General features: G+C 38.4%; 1 protein-coding gene across 1 annotated transcript in view; it reads left to right on the top strand.

Annotated features, from left to right (window-relative positions):
* Window positions 1-17772, top strand: part of MZT1 (mitotic spindle organizing protein 1) — an 18500-nt gene extending 728 nt beyond the window's left edge. The window contains exons 2-3 of the mRNA XM_039240085.1: window positions 9727-9872; window positions 16018-17772. Of these exons, the coding sequence (XP_039096016.1) occupies window positions 9727-9872; window positions 16018-16041 (170 nt within the window). The 3' untranslated portion in view covers window positions 16042-17772. The remainder of the gene's footprint in view (window positions 1-9726; window positions 9873-16017) is intronic.

Genomic DNA, 17772 nt, shown 5'->3' with positions numbered 1-17772 from the left:
TCCGGGTGTGTTTCACCTGTTTTCGCGCCCGGAGGCAAGCGGGCGTAAAGCCTACGCACACGTGCTGGAAGTGTCTTCGAGTTACACGCTCTCTCTACTCTCTGCCGGCTCTGCCACTTTGTACTCCCGGGGGTGAGTTTAGACAAGCTACTTAAACATCATTGAGCCTGCTTCTTTCTTTCTTCTCTGTAAAAGGAGATCACTTCCCCCCGAGGTTATTGTGAATATTTATTAAGTAAGACAGCCGGGTAAAGGCGTATCGAAGGTGATCGATCCAAAGGTAGTTACTATTGGTTTTGTTATATTACGTGCACATCCCACTTGTAGCATCCTTGGCCTCCTTTTCATTTGCGTCCACCTGTGTGTGTTTGATGGCTGTTAAACGTTGCGGTTTTGGCATTTTCCAGCGGATACCGACATCAGTCTCCATCTTTATTGAGCCCCAACTGTGTGCAGTTCTAAGTAGTGGTCAGCCTTCCCGCTGTGTCTCGGGTCGGCTTCGCTGGAGGGCTCCACTTAGTCAGCCACTCCTTCTAGGGGTTCTGGCTTTTTCTGCACAGGTTGCTGCTGCCTTTTTAAAGAACTACTATTATTAAAATCTTTGCATCGAAGTTTTTACTTACCAAGTATCTATTTCGCTGTTTCTCTGAAAAACAGAATTTCGTTCTTAACATCATATTTAGCGTATTTCGCATTCTTTCTCCATGTACCACAGCATATTAGTTTTATTTTGTAATAGGAATTAAATACATAAGAAGTGGTATGTGTATAGCATTACAGGTTGCCCTGGCTATGGGAAAGCAGAGCCTTCCCATGAAACCTTTCTTAAGCTGAAATGGTGTAAAGTGAAGAACCAGTTAGTTTTAACTTACATGGAAAATTTTTTTGAGTGTTCTCCAACCCAAAAAGTAATCTTTCTTAGGCTTTTCTGATGCTTTAAGACACATGTTAACAGATGCACAAAAGAAATAAAGCGCATGTGCTCCCAGTAACAGTTCAGAGCTCTGGCCGCTTGATGGTGAGATGTTGAGTGGAATTCTTGGGGAAGGAGCTTAGCAGTGATGCTCCAAAGGCTGGGGTTCTATGCTGTCAGGACTTGGTGCAAACAGGCACCGAACACTATTTTCACTTTTTGCCTTGTGTGTGTGTGTGTTGTTTTTTTTAACTCAACTTTGATTTCTTTTGGTTAGCAAAAATAGCTACTAATGTAGGTCTTTCGTAAAAGCTAAGTGGAGATGAACTTTCAAAACGTGGGTGATGCTTGTTTTTGTTTTACATCTTTGCTTGGAAGCCAGTGGAATGGAGAGTAAGAGGCCCCACTTCCTTTCAGTTTTCTTATATTAGCTATGCTCAGGTCCTTATTTATATGGCCATAGAATCCCATTTGAATGGAAAAGTCACATTTTATTTCTGGTGGAATTGTCAAGTACAAATGAGAACTGATTGTATTGCGTCAAGATTTTTCCTGAGAGAAGTGTGTGTAAAATGAAGATTATTGAAAGTGTAAGCATGTGAAAAAGTGAAGAAATGACAGATTTTTTTCTTTGAAGTTTATTTACTTTTTTCTTTTATAGTTTATCATCACGTTGGTTTCCATATAACACCCAGTGCTAAAGTTTATATTTACTTTGAGAGAGAGAGAGAGCTGGGGAGTGGCAGAGAGAGGAAGACAGTGAATCCCAAGCAGGCTTCACACTGCCAGCACAGAGCCCTGTGCGGGGCTCAAACTCCTGAACCCTGAGATCATGACTTGAGCTGAAATCTAGAGTTGGACACTTAACCAACTGAGCCATGCGGGCGCCCCATAAAGTGTCTTTATTGAGAGAGAGCGCGTGTACACACGCAGGGGAGAGGGAGAGAATCTCAAGCAGGCTCAAGCCTGACACAGAGCTCAACCCACAAGCAATGAGATGATGATCTGAGCCAAAATCAAGAGTCAGACGCTCAACTGATTGAGCCACCCAGATGCCCCTGACAGATTTTTTTTAAATAAAAATTCAAAGAGAGGTTGTGTGACTTTGAGAATGCTGCTCATCTACCTACAGTTGGCCCACAAACCTCAAGATAGAAAGGCCCCAGGTTGGCAATGGTGATCCATTTGTTAAATGTGGCAGCTAGGGACTCTTGTGTCCATTAGAAGTCTAAAGTGACAGAAAATTTCTGCCATGATGCCATAATTAGAGCCTTAGACAGTTACATAAAATGTGAAGTTGATTTATTACAAAGTTAATAGAAAGTGATAATTTCCATGTTGTCTCTAATAATTGAGACACAAAAGTAAACACACTGACACACTATAAATAATTGATCACACACTGAAAAAAGTTTATATGTTGTCATTTTATAATCCCACCTTCCTTTACATTCATTCCCAGAAATAAAACTTTAGCTTGCCCAAGGGACTAGACTGAACTACCTAAATAACATTAATATATGAAACTCTGTTAATGTGGGGTTTCCCTGTATTTAAATCTATCCATGAGAGCCAAAAGTTTTTGAGTGTGACTTCCCTCCTTCAAGACGTAGTGTATTTCTCACCTTCTTACTACTTCCCTCCCGTCAGTACTAGAGTCAGTAATTTAATTATTTAATGGATCTGAATGTTGTTAGGATTGTAGAACTCAGCTATAAATAAACATTTTTATTTTTGTTGTGAAATAAAAGCATTTTGATAATGAAACTTCAGAAGCAAGTAGACTTCATAATTTATCTATGTGGCTCACTCTGAAAGGAACCTAATTCTGGTCCTAATTTAGTATATGGTCTTGTATCAGGCCCCTTCTCTCATTTTTAGTTTCTTAACATTCTCTCTCAGATTCCTTCTTCAAAATGTCAGCCTTTTGGGGATGCCTGGGTGGCTCAGGTGCCTTAAGTGTCCAACTCAGCTCAGGTCGTTATCTCACAGTTCATGAGTTTGAGCCCTGCATCAGGCTCTGTGCTCACAGCTTGGAGCCTGGACCCTGCTTCAGATTCTGTGTCTCCCCTCTCTCTCTGCCCTCCCCCACTCGTGCTCTGTCTCTCTTTCTCTTTCAAAAATAAACATTAAAATTAATTTTTTAATGTCAGCCTTTTCAACTACCCCCCCCCGTCCCCACCCTCCAGTGTACTGAGTACCTCCAGTGTGCTCAGTGACCTCTTTTGCTTTTCACCATTTTCAAATTTTATATACTCTTTATTGATAGTTTCATACTTTGGTTTTATTTTCCTATATTTGTCTTATGCCTCCAATTACTGCTAGTAATTATGTTTTTTAATTATTGTGTTAAAAATGAACCTCTTTCTCTTTCAGTGTAGTGCTGCTTTATTATATACTAGGTAGTCAACTAGAGAAAGGCGTTAAGAGAGTTCACCTTGTACAAGGCAGTGTCAGTGAAACAGATGGATAGTCCCTGCCATCAGTCTGCTGGTGGGAGAAATAAACTTAGCAATCATTTTTGCTTTCTTTCACCTTCCCTGCCTTCTTTTCTTCATTAAGCTCTTTTAGTTCTTCCCTCATCTCAGATTTAACCACTTGTCTCTGTCTTTCCTGTTTCCGCCATCCACCATTCTATCACCAATATTGCAGTAATTTAACTGGATATGCTTTCCAAGATCTATTCTACATTATGCAGCCAAAGTCTTTTAAAAATGGAAATCTCATTGTATAATCCCATCCTTCTATCTTTTAATAGCTTCCAAAAGTTCTAAAATCTTCTGTAGAGCCTTAGTGGGTGATCATGTCTGTCTTTTCTCATATTTTACACCTGTGCTCCCCCTGTAATTACATTGCCTTTACATGAAGAGCCTTTCAGATCTGTGTGTTTCCTTTGAATTTGCCAAGTTCTCTCTAGCACAGGAACTTTTGCACAAGCTCTTTTCTTCACTCACTCACTCTGCACTTTTTCCTGCCTCTGCAGAAAACAAGGATGTCCTTGTTTTGGAGGTGTGCTTTTCTTGTCCCTATTTCCCTTTTAACTAGGATCAGTTGTTACTTTAATATCTATCTCACCTGAACTGTAATTCCATGAGGACTGGGACCATATTTACCTTTCTCATAACTATATTTGCAGCAGTATCATAGAAGGCATAAAATATGTGTAAGTACCAGTTACACAGTAGGCACTATAGACGTACTTATTACAGACAGGTTATGAAGTTAGGAAGTAAAGATCAACATAAATTTTGTAAGAAAGCTTACAGGAAGGGAATACTAGTATTGAGATGGACAAGAAAGAGGCATGGATTTACATAGAAGAGAAAAAGCAGAGGAGAAAAGCATGAACAAAGGCATAAAGAGTGAGCAGAGCATTTATAGATAAGGGTGTACCATGAAGGGAAAACTGGAAAGGAGAATTTGTCGGGAACAGTGGATGATGGTGATGATAATGTTAGTTGGAGTAGGGTCAGAGTAAGTGTTCTGGTTTTCTGCTGCTGTGTAACAAACCATCCCACGCTTAATGGCATAAAACAACAACAGTACTTGTCTCAGACAGTTCTGGAAAGTGGCCAGGTTTTTACCTCAATGGTAATTCTCATTGAGGGTCTCATGCATTGTAGTTAGTGCTGATTCTAGAGTCATCCCAAAGCTTCCTCACTCACATATTTTTTTCTCCTTCTCCTTCTCCATTTTGAGAGACAGAGAGAGAGCGAGTGAGCTAGTCTGGGGGAGGGGCAGAGGAAGAGGGAGAAAGAATCTGAAGCAGGCTCTGCACTGTCAGAACAGAGCCTAACATGGAGCTTGAAACTGTTGAGATCATGACCTGAGCCGAAATCAAGAGTTGGATGCTCAACCGATTCCCAGGCGCGCCCCACTCACATATCTTCTAGGTGACACTGCCTATTAGCTGGGCCTGCAGCAGGGTCTGTTGTCTGGAACATGTGGGTTTTCTCCCACTTGGTGGCTGGGTTGCAAGGGAGAGTGTCTCAAGAGGGAGCCGGGAGGAAGTTATATTATCTTTTTAAGACTAGTGTCAGAAGTCATGCAGTGTCGCAGCCTGTGAGCCCTGAGCAAACCTGCACATCCTCCTCTGGAGGCCAAGAAGGCTAGGCCCAGACTGTTCTTTCTTCCTGCTGTTTCTCAGGGATATGTTCACAGTGACCAATGTGAAGAATGAGGTAACATCTATTCTACTTCAAGGTAAAGAGCAGGCTTGCTAACTGCTTACAGTAAAAGTATTCATAAGACTCAACACTTTTTTCTAATTTTGGAGTCTTAGCAAAAGAAAATAGTATATTGTTAACACACCAAAGGATAGCTATATGAAATCACCGTCATCTTTTTTTTTTTTTAATGTTTTATTTATTTCTAGGAAAGAGAGAGAGCGTGAGCAGGGGAGGGTCAGAGAGAGAGGGAGTCACAGACTGAAACAGGCTCCAGGCTCTGAGCTGGCAGTCGTTGCACAGAGCCCAATGCGGGGCTCGAACCCACGAACCGCGAGATCATGACCTAAGCGAAAGTCGGCCGCTTAACTGACTAAGCCACCCAGGCGCCCCAATCACCATCATCCTTAATGTGAATGTTAAAAGCATTTAAATAAAATTAGAAATCCCTGCTTTCACTGCCTTTTTTTAACCATTAATAGGAAAGTTTTAGCAAGTAGTGCAGGATAAGAAAAGGAAAAGACTGTTAAGGATGTGAAACTATTATTTGTAGGCAAACTGATTATATATTAGAAAGCACAAGAGAATCAACTGAAAACTGAAAAACTTCAGTAAAATTTGTTAAGATGGCTGGCTACAAAATAAAAATAAGTATTATGAGTATATTATGAGTATCTGCACTAATCACTTAGAATCTACCAAAGCAAGGTAGAATGCATTTGTGAAAACAACCAAAACTAAAAATTAAACAAATTAATGATTCACTAATTAAATTGATGATGATTGAGCACTTGCTGAAACTTTCTGCTCCAATCATATAAAAAGGACAGGAAATAATACTAAAATGCAATTCTCAGCCCAGCCATGTTTAAAAACAAGAAAGGCAGATTTCCTGGTTAGAAAGAGAGAGGTTTTCCCCAAAGAGCAGAGCAGATGGGAACCACAGCAGGAGACTGGGACTGAAACCTGACAAACATGCTGGCCTGCCCGAGTGAATCTGGGGGCCAGAGAGGTACCATCTGCCACGGCCAGGGATTGGGAAGGACTGTCCATGTGTCCTGTGGGTCTGGGGCCAGTGTGCTTCCGCCAGGTCTGATCCAGAGGGCCAGGACTGGCATGAGACTGCCTGTCCAAGAATGCTTCCCCAGTTCAGGACATCAGGAAAGATCTCCTGTGGAAGATGAGCTTCCAGCCAGAAGTCACAGAAATACCTAAGGTAGATGAAAAACGTGAACAATTCACATAAAAATTGGGAAAAGAGTGAGTAGTAGGAACAGTTAACTCTATTTTTGAGCACTACCAGATGCCAGTGCATACAGCATGCTGAGTGTGTCCTGTAATCCACACAATGATCCTGTAATGTATTATTTTCACAGAATGAGAAAATAAAGGCATACCTTGCCTACTAAGTAATGAAGGTGACATTTGAACTCAGGTACTTTGCCTCTAGAGAGCAGACTCTTAAGCATTCTCTTTTCCTACTAGCTTATACTTGAAGAAACAGAAAACACAAATCTCAAAAATGGGGCAAAGATAAATAGGTAAAGGCAGAAACAACAGTCATGAACTAAGTGGTTATTAAAAAGCCTGTAACTATAAAATAAGAACAAGCAGGGACACCTGGGTCACTTGTTGGTTAAGCATCCCAGCTCTTGATCTTGGCTTTGGTCTTGATCACCCTGTTTATGAGATCTAGCCCCACACTGACAGTCAGCCTCCTTGCTGACTAGGCGGAGCCTGTTTGAGATTCTTTTCTCTCCCTCTCTCTGCTCACCCCCACCTCCACTCTCTACACTGCTTTCACTCTCTTGTGCTGTCTCTTTCAAAAATGGTTAGATAGGGGCACCTGGGTGGCTCAGTCGGTTAAGCGTCCGACTTCTACTCAGCTCATGATCTCACGGTTCATGAGTTTGAGCCCTTCCCCTACTCATGTGTAATACGCACATAAACTCTCTCTCAGAAAATGAATAAACATTAAAAAAGTTAGATAAACTTAAAAAGAACAAGCAGTTCTGGGGGGAAGTTAGAAATCTTTCTTTTTTTTTTTAAATGTTTTATTTATTTCTAGGAGAGAGAGAGAGACAGCGTGAGCAGGGGAGGGTCAGAGAGAGAGGGAATCACAGACTCTGAAACAGGCTCCAGGCTCTGAGCTGGCAGTCAGCACAGAGCCCGACGCGGGGCTCGAACCCACGAACCGCGAGATCATGACCTAAGCGAAAGTCGGACGCTTAACCGACTAAGCCACCCAGGCGCCCCGGGAAGTTAGAAATCTTAAAATAGAGTTAGTGAAATAAATTCAACAGATAACATGAATTACAGCCTGTATACCACTGAAGAGCTTTATTGGTATGTTGGCATATCCAGACTGAAGACATGAAATGGAAAGGTCTGTCAGTTTCTAGCGATGGTGGAGGAACAACCTGGATTTACCCTCCTGCCTGGGAAAAAAACAACACCAAAAAAACCATACGGAACAATGATTTTCAAGACCCTGGACATCAGGCAGTGAAGGACAGTGATCCCCAGGACAGTAAATGAAGTGAGCCCAGTACTTTCCTGTTCTTGGTACCTGTAGAAAGTTCCCAGCAGTTGGGGGCTGTTGCAAACTTAGACCCCCTAAGTTAGCAAAGGCAGTTTATAGACTCCAGGGAGACCAAGGCAGGTAGAGTTTGCAGGACCAAATGCCTGAGAGGAAGGAGCTTACAGAGAGAATTTTGGAGATCAATAGAAGGGTCCCCCTTAAATGTTCAAAAGATTAGCACATGTGTTATGAGGAAAGTACCCAAAAAGCTGGGAAAGGCATCCAAAAAAAGTAGAAGGAACAGTACAGCATGCTCCTATAAGGCCTGCATCTACCAGCCAGAATGGAAAGCTTCATAACTCATGAGGCATTGAGTAGAGTACTCAGGAGCATCTTTCCTCAGTGATGAGGATCGGTTAGCTGTACACTAAACACAGCTCGCTCGGATCCTGACTATACATCTTAAATGACTCAAGTCAAACTGTTTTCAAAGTTAACTGCATCTCATTACAAAGCTTAGGGATATGTATAAAAATATAAAAATACTTAGGGCAACAAGGTAAAATTTACAATGTCAAGCATCTAATAAAAAATTATTAAGTATGCAAAGCAGGAAAATACAACCAATGATAGGAGAAAATTCAGTCAATTGAAACAGACCCAAAACTGACCCAGGTTTTAGAATTAGCACGACAAGGACATGAGAATTGTATTCCATGTGTTAAAAAAAATTAATTAGAGGCATGGAAGACAGTTTTTTAAAAAGTTGAAATTCTGGAGATGAAAGTGAATGTCTGATATAAAAAGGTGAGACGGGCCCATTTCATGCACATTGTAAATACTGTAATAGTTTTCAGAAGGAGTTAGACTTAATGGATCATTCAATATTGTTAATTTGTCCATTCCACCCAAAATAACACAGTTTTTATGCAGTTCAAGTCAGAATCTAATTGGAGTTTGTTTTGGGGATTGATCAAGATTTTTAAGTTCACTGAGAGAATAAAAGGGCTAATGAAAATGAAAGATAACAAAGAATCTTGAACCTTCCACATGCTGATAAAAGTAATTAAATAAGATAGACATGCAAGAAATCCATAAGTAAATGGGAATTTACTATGTGATAAAGGTGGCATCTTTGATAAAAAATATAGGTTACTCAATAAATAGTATTGAGGCAGTGAACTGATTTCATATCAAATTTTCCACCCTAACTCCAGGGAGTTAAATATTTAAATGTTTATAGGTGGGCAGGAAATAAACTTTGAAGTGATGGAAGGATATACACACTGATGGATAATTCTATAATCTTTGCATGGGGAGTAACTTTCTAAATATAATGCCAAGGGAAAATAATACAGGAAGCAATAGATAATATGTTGACCATTGACTTAACAAATTCTAAACATGCTCTGGGGAACAACCACCATAAAACAAAATTTAATGAAGCCAATGTATTTATGTTCTGTGCTGCTTTTTGCTAGTGTTTCTCATGTCAATTACTTTTATGAACTACAATAAAATGAAGTAACTATAAAAGATGAAGTTAAAAAATAAACTGTCTTTTTTTTACTATTGGATTTCAACAAACATGATTCTGTCAAATTGTAGACATTTCTAAGCATTTTTAAAGCCTTAAATGTGTACATTGCTATACAGTTCCACTTCTAGGAATTTATCCTAACAAAATGAAGTTAGTATGTACAGATGCTTATCACAGTATTACTAGTGGGGGAAACATGAGACCCACTTAACGCTTTAAATAGAGTAGCTAAGTAATGTATGCTGTTTTCATATAAAGGGGTGTTATGTGACTAAATTACATTGTAAAAGTTTACTAAAAAATGGAGAAATGTTCAGAATAACCCTGATTATGATGTATGTACTTTAGATATTAAATGAGTGGTAGAATGTAAATCACAGTGTAAAAAGCAGTTATGTGGAGGGAGGGTATAAGTCTATTTTTGGTTCTAGGACTAAGTAAGATTAAGACAGTATACATGACAATTTCAAAATCTAGGGATGCTGTGCTAGTTCTTTGGTATTGTGCAGTATTATATGAGTTAAAACAGTACTGTGTGTGTGTGTTTAAATGTAATTTTTTAAAAGTTTTTCTGTGTCTTTTTCAGTTCTGTTGGAAATTTCAAGAATTTTGAATACTGGCTTAGATATGGAAACTCTGTCTATTTGTGTACGTCTTTGTGAACAAGGAATTAACCCAGAAGCTTTATCATCGGTTATTAAGGAACTTCGCAAGGCCACTGAAGCACTAAAGGTTAGAGATTTGTATGCGAGTTCGTTCTAAATATACTTTTTGTTTAGAAAATTATTAATGAATTTATGTGAAAGATCCTAGTTAAATATTATTAAACTAGCTTCTGTCACCATCAGAAATTCTGAAAACCAGGATCTTTGTAGCATATGTTCAACTACAAAAATTGCTACTGTCATGGACCATGAAGTCTCTCACAGAAGCCTCCAGCTGTGTTTAGAATTTTACTTGTGTTGTGAGTAAAGTTGTGTCTGTGCCCGGTATCTATGAATGTGACCTTATTTGGAAATAGTGTATCAGCAGGTGCAATCAAGTTAAGGCGAGTGCATAATGGATTAATGAGTGATGTTTCTATAAAACAAGGGAAATTTGGACAGAGATACATGGAGAGAGTACCATGTGGAGACACAAACGCAAGAGAATGCCTTGTGACAGTGGAGGCCGAGATGGGCGTGATGGCTAAGGATTGTTGGCAGCCATCAGAAGCTAGGACGGCTCTGCTGCTAGAGCCTTCTGAATCCTTGATGTTGGATTTGTAGCCTTTAGAACTGTGAGAAAATAAATCTCTCTTGTTTTAAGCCACCCAGTGTGTGTATGTGGTACCTGGTTGTAGCAGTTCTAGAAATCTAATCCAGATTTCACTTTTAGAAAGTGGGATGCTATTGTGACAAATACCTGCAAGTGAGGAAGTGGTTTTCGAATTGGGTAATGGGTTGAGGTTGGAAAATTTTACAGCACTTAATAGAGCCCAGATTTCCTTGAAAAAAACTTGGTAGAACTGTGGACATTAAAGGCATTTCTGGTGAGGGCACAGGAAAGAGAGGAGAGCTGTAGAGAAAGCTTTAATTGTCTTAGAGAATACACACATTATTATGAACAGAATGTTGCTGGAAATAATGGACGTTAAAGGGGCTTCTGGTGAGATCTAATGAGGATTATATTATTGAACTCTGGAGGGAAGGTTGTCCTTGCTATAAAGTGACAGAGCACTTGGCTCAATTATGTTTTACTATTGGAAGAAAAATAAAACTTGTAAGTGATGAGCTTGGATAGCTAGCAGAGGAAATTTCCTAGCCAAGTGTGGAAAGTGCAGCCCAATTTTCCCTTTGCTACTTAGAATAAAATATAAGAGGAATGAGAAGTCAGGGAAGGAACTGGTAAGTGAAAAGGACCCACCACTTGATTTGGAAAATTATCAGCCTTCCCCTGAGAATGTGGTTTGGAAAGAAGGCCCTGGGTGTGGATTTGATGAGGAGATGATGTGTATGACTCCTAGATGCAGTCAACCATCTGTGCACAGAACACTGCCAGCCTGGCTGAAAGCGACTGGGACAAAATGAAGGAAGGCTAGGGTTCCACAGGAAGGAAACTGGTCAGTAGAGCTACCTGGCTGCATGTGTTTCTCCTTCAAGAAAAGGAAGGGATGACTCAACAGTAGTTCAGAGACCGAGGGTCTGCTGAGGCCCATTGGCTGCACAGGCACCGTGGGCCAGGAAGACCATCTTTTTTCAAATTCAAACTCACCACTTCATTTTATTTTATTTTTTTTAGTGTGTGCATTTTTGAGAGAGAGAAAGAAACTGAGTGCAAGCAGGGGAGGGAGGGGCAGAGAGAGAGGGAGACACAGAATCTGAAACAGGCTCCAGGCTCCGAGCTGTCAGCACAGACCCCGATGCAGGGCTTGAACCCATGAACCGTGAGATCATGACCTGAGCTGAATTTGGACACTTAACCGACTGAACCACTCAGGTGCCCAGACTCACCACTTTTTAATTGCTTACATTGGGAACAGGAAAGGTGTGTTCCTCTTGCTTGCATACACTCATTTAAAATCTTGGGTGGTTTTATTTCCATGTTTATATAACACTAACTCACCACAGTTACTGAAATTCAAGTTAGTCCCTCTGAAAACTTGTTCAAGGACAAAGTGGCTTTTCTCTAGCCTCTTTTCTTTGAGAAAACAAAACTCTATAATATGTGTAACATGCCAATCTCAGATTCAGTCAGTCTCCGGTGAGTTCCAGTGGTTTGGGTTGTTTTTGAGATTTTTAAAACTTTTGGCTTATTAAATCTAACACAGAAAGGTAAACAGAGCACATTCACAGAGCAAAAATTTAGCATAAAGAGGCTCTGTGTACAGTTCTCGCTGCCAGCTCCCAGAAGTTCCCGGGAGCTCCCCCATCACTAACTTGTCCTGCTCTGTTTCCAGTAGCTACTGACCTGTTATGGTAGACACTTTTGAACAGTTTTACTGTCTAAACATGGGTCTTTACACACTGCAACTTTCATTGTATAAAATTTTAGAGCTTGATATAAACAGAGTCTTAAAGCACAATTCTGATGGAGTTCTTCATTTAACAGTATGTTGTTTTTTTTTAATCTTCATTTTTGGGAGAGAGAGAGCATGAGCAGGGGAGGGGCAGAGAGAGGGAGACACAGAATCTAAAGGAAACTCCAGGCTCTGAGCTGTCAACACAGAGCCCGATGTGGGGCTCAACTGCGAGATCATTACTCAAGCCAAAGTCAGATGCTTAACCGACTAAGCCACCAAGGCACCTGCATTTAACATTATGTTTGAGAGAGTTTTTGTGTGTTGGTTTTTTTGAGTATAGTTGACACACAATGTTACATCAGTTTCAGGTGTACAACTTAGTGACTTGACAGGTTTATACATTATATGTTCACCAAAAGCTGTCATCTGTCACATGACATCAGTGTTATTGACTGTACTTCTCTATGGCTTGCCTTTTATTCCTGTGACTTACTCGTTCTGTAACTGGAAGCCTGTCTCTCCCTCTTCCCTTCACCCATTGTGCCCATCCCCCTCTCTGATCCCTTCTGCTACCATCATTTTGTTCACTTTTTATAGGTCTGATTTCTGTTTTGGTTTTGGTTTTTCGGATTCTGCTTATGAGTGGAGGTGTGTGTTGTGTGTAGCTGTAATACAGTCCTTTCCACTGGAATAATCCTGCTTCGTTGCACAAATATACTGCTGTTTATTTATTCTTTCTACCTTGTGTGGATATTCAGTTGTTGCCAGTGTGAGGCTATTAGGAATCTGCTGCTATGAGTATAGTTGTCTGTGTCTCATGATACATATATGCATGCCTTTCCATTGGGTGTGTATCTAGAAATAAAAGTTGCTTGGTTGTGTCTATCTTCAACTTGAATAGATAACACCAAACTCTTCTAAAGTAGTTGTGCTAATTTCTGTTTCCATCAGCAGCATAACAAGTTTCCCTTCCTTGCTCCACATCTTTGCCAGTACTTAATGTTGGTAGTGTTTTTAATTTTAGTCATTTTTCCTGAGTATGGATAGTTTTCTTATAAGGCTTTATTTGCATTTCTTCTAGTACCAATGAGGTTGAATGTTTTTACTTATTTTTTGGCCATTTTCTTTTGCAAGATACCTTTTCAAGTAGCTTACCCATTTTTTCTGGCTGGCTTTCCCTTTTTTACCAGTAGTCTTTCCTTAAGTATTCTGAACTGTGCATGTAAAATTACTAAGCTCTTTTAGTCAGATTTTTAAGTAATTAAAAAATCAAACTGGGGGCATTGGGGTGGCTCAGTTGGTTAAGTGTCCAAATCTTGATTACAGCTCAGATCATGATCTCAACAGTTCATGAGTTTGAGCCTTGCATCGGCCCCACGCTGATGGTGCAGAACCTGCTTAGGATTCTTGCTCTCCCTGTGTCTCTCTCTCTTCCCCTTCCCTGTTAGCAGGCACGTGCTCTCTCTCAAAATAAAAAACATAAAAAAAGCAGGGAGGAGAATCCTGAAAAATTTGTAGCAAAGAAGAAAAATATTAATTAGAACTTTTTCTTGTTTTCCTTAAAGGAATTTTTAGAAGTCAGTATATAATTTTTATTAAAGAAGGAAACAGAACATTCAGAACCACCCACAAGATAACCAGCAATATTTGGCACATACCATTGTAGATGGTATGCTACTTTAAAAATTATGTGAGCCACACCTGTCTTTCCTTGTCCACCTTTTACAGACATTTTAAACATATGGTTGTTTTCCATGTTTTGGGTAGTTGCTACTAATTAATTTCCCTCATACCTTTTCTTTTGGTACTTTTTAGTGCTAAAAATAGGGTAAGGAAAATCTGTTCCTATTGTGTTTTACTGCCTTTACCGTGAAATCCTGGTGATTAGAATTTAATTGTATGGTACTGAACTCTATTTTAGAATGTGTAAAATATAAATCAAGGACATCCTGAAATGTTACAAGAGCTGTTGGTCTGAAACATCCGGTTTTTCCTTTTGTTTTTGGTTAGCTATGTAGGAAATTGCAACAATTTTTCATTAATTATTTTGCCTTTCTCATAGATTTGTATATTGATATTGTTAAAATCATTTACAGGAAAAGTAACTAGTTGTGTGTAACACAGTCAGTCAGTTTCTTAAGCATCAATAGATGTCACGTTATGTGTGTGTCTCAGAGCATAGATAGGACTGTTAATTAGATGCAGTGTGTAAAAAAGACTTTATTTTTATGAATGATCTTCTGTCAACTCTGAATTTTAGTATTGTCTCCTTAGAGCTAAAATGTAAGTAATCATTCACATATTGTGCTTTCAGAAATTCTGGGCAATACCTACTTTTCCTGTATCTTCTACTTTTAGTGCCAAGGTGCTTTGAATCATACCATTATTGATGCATTCCTAGGCATAATAAGCCTTGACCTTTCTCTTGCAGCTGTCTTGTATGATAATATCTTGTATAATAATGACTGACGTGTCTTCTCACTGAATGAACGTCTTGTACAGCACGAGGACATTGGAGCTATAGAATTTGGGACAGAAATGAGGAATTCAGTAAATCTTGTGTCCTCACCCATCCTCCCAAAGGAGGGAATAAACTTACACAGGAAAGTGTGGAAGACAAGACTTGTTAAAGTTGGGTTTTTTCCAGGGCCAATGCTTACGCAATTTTGGAGTCTCTAATGGCAGTCTGGTAACTGGTTCTCTAGGGCGCACAGAGTGGTGCCACACTCACGTAACAGGAGTTCTCTACAAGGTTGATGGTTTGCTTAGTTTAGGTGAAAATACTTACTTCGTTGTCTGTATCTTGGAGGAGAGCTTCTAAAATTAGTATGAAAATGGGATGCGACAAGACAAAAAATTAAGGTACTTTAATTTTTTAAAAATTTTTAAGTTGTCTGTTATTTCAAGTCTTCCTTGAAGTAGATGATACTAAGAAATGGGTTAGGAAGAAGACAAAGTGCCTAAAGGTATGTCACTAAAGCTAACATAAGAACCTATAAAGGTAGAAAGAAGAACAAGGGAAATGTTTTTCAAACTAGTTTCTAATCCTTGCGAATAAGAACCTAAAGAAGTTAAAGGCTAATTAGAATAAACCAACTATCTGCACAAGGTAGGTTCTGCTGATTGCAGAGAGAAGGTTTTAGATTGATAACAATTTTCCCAGCATGTGAAGTGATTTTCATGAAAGGCCTCTGAACTTATTATACTAAACATAAAAGCAAGTTTAAATTAAGAGGTTGAAACATACGTGAATTACAAGTTTACCCTGTATTTCTAAAACACTTACTTAAAATCATCATTTTCATATTTGGAATTAAGAAATTACTTAAATTTTTATCTTTTAGAAATCTGTATCAGATCATTTACTGATAATATAGTGTCTGGAAATTTCTGCGGAATGATCTGGGAAAGTACATTAGTTGGTGGAATAAGTGAAGCAGGATTAGCCATGTGTTCTGTATTCTCCTTTGCCCTTTGTTTCTCTGCCGTGTAACAGAAAGGCCTTTTTCTTCTTAATCCCCTTTTCACACTAAAATGAAACATGCAGAAACGGATAAACCAATAAAGACTGTGGGATAAGGTGGATACAGTGTGTGGATAAGGTCTGCTGTGGGTCAGGTTTTCAAGTAGCAGTATATTTTTACATTACCTGTATTAAGATGATATAACAATTTACCACTGTTAGCCTGGCAGTCACTTCAAAAGGTAGTTCTAATGCACTGCAAAAAGTGAAAACCACTGCATTGTCCTGATAAAAGTGGCTTGGTATCTGTCGGGGAGGAATTGTTTGTTCATGACGGTACAGTATTGACAAATATATCTCCGTGGTGTCTTTTCTGTGATTTTATTATAATGAAACTTACTTTCTTGTTCTAGGCTGCTGAAAATACGACAAGCTGAGTTTCTAGAGAAATCCTGATGGGATATGTCAAGCTCTTCAAGAGGATTTGAAGATTGCATTGTAGTTGAGAGTGTACAATGAAATTACTGCATGCAGCAGTGTAGAAACATTTTCCTTTTTAAAAGAATTATAAAACCATAGCTTTATAAATCAGTGGGAAATGGCTTACAGAGAGAACTATCAGATGTGTTTACATCACATCTTACTTTTTTTTAACAGCTCTAATGCTGGTTCGTATTTATGTATTCCTTATTTATAGCTCTGGTAGCTTTAATTTCCTAAGCAGTCTGTCTATCAGATGTGCACATCTGCTGTGCCTGGTTGAAGTATAGTGGAGCCCATCAGAAGTAATGTAGTAGTTATGACTTGTTGACATTTCCATTATAAAATTTAATTTTGAATTGTTTATGCAAAATAACTGTGGATTTATGTTGTATTGGGCTGAAAGTTGACAGAATTTCACCCACCTTATTTATGGATTTTGATTTAGACTTACATATATCAGAATCTTTTTTATAAGAGCAGAGAAATCATTTCTTCCCATCTGCTCTTTAACAAAGAATGTTTAGTTTTTTTAAACAAAAGTTTGTCTGGCAGTTAACAGTATGAGCCAGATCATTTTTGAATTGATTGAAAAATAAAACTTAGAAACTTAGATGTTAAAAGTAATGACAGTGCTTAGTTTTGTCATTTGAATCATTTACATTTAATGAGAATATTAATTGATAATATTTTTCTTTCTAAGTTTTATACATAAATGGTGGCCTAAAGAAATAATGCATAGTGAAACAGTCCTAACGGCAAAATTCTTTAATTTTATTACTAAAAATAATTTGAGTGGTTATCTAATCAATCACTAAATAGGAAGTATCTTTCAACAAATCTGATATTTTTCTGAAGGAATACATATTTCCAGTCATTAAAAACTAAATCAAGTGTTATGCATCAGGAATTGTAAGCATTAACTTTCTAAGGTCACTTTTGCGAGTCATTATTTTTTCCCTGAAAGTTTTAACTACTCAAAGTGATGGTTCAAAATAAGTTTTAGGAAACTTAGGATGATGTTAATTCTGTTCCTGAACAGACTCTCAATGGAATATTTTCCCCAAGATTAATATGATTTTAATCTGATTTTATTGTAGATTTTGTTAGCTTCCTTTTAAATGATAGTACAAGCATTTACTCATTAGCAGCTTTTTTTGTTCTTCAGACAAAGTAAGACTTAGTAGTATTTAAGTGGCAACCGTCTGTACTGTTGTAAAAATCTTGTCTTTTGATTATTTTGATTTTGTAAGCACATAGCCCTTTTACCAAGGGCACTGGAAGGTCTATTATTGGCAGAACCTGGTTGGGAGACAGTGACTTGTGATGCTAAATCATTTATTTGTTAATAAACGCTGCAAATATTGCATGTTGTTACTTACAAGATCATAAAGACAACACATCTGTCAGGCTCCAAAATTTGTATATACCCTTAGGCCACAAGAGTCCATAGTTTTATTTATGATTTTGTAGATTAAGTTATTTATGTATAAAACAAAGCAGGAAAATATATTGAGGAGTTTTGTTTACAAAGAACTTTAATGTGTTATACTTAAATGTAAACATATATTTTTAATGCATACTTGTACTATTTAACGAAATCAAAACAAATTGTAATGATACAATTGGCAATGTTCTGCATGTTGTCAATGACAAAAATAAAACCATTTTGGTGGTATTGGCATGTA

The sequence above is a fragment of the Hyaena hyaena genome, unplaced genomic scaffold, assembly GCF_003009895.1.
Source record: "Hyaena hyaena isolate Hyena2069 unplaced genomic scaffold, ASM300989v1 scaffold_166, whole genome shotgun sequence".
In the NCBI taxonomy this organism is placed as follows: domain Eukaryota; kingdom Metazoa; phylum Chordata; class Mammalia; order Carnivora; family Hyaenidae; genus Hyaena; species Hyaena hyaena.
This window is presented reverse-complemented; position numbering and strand designations above follow the sequence as displayed.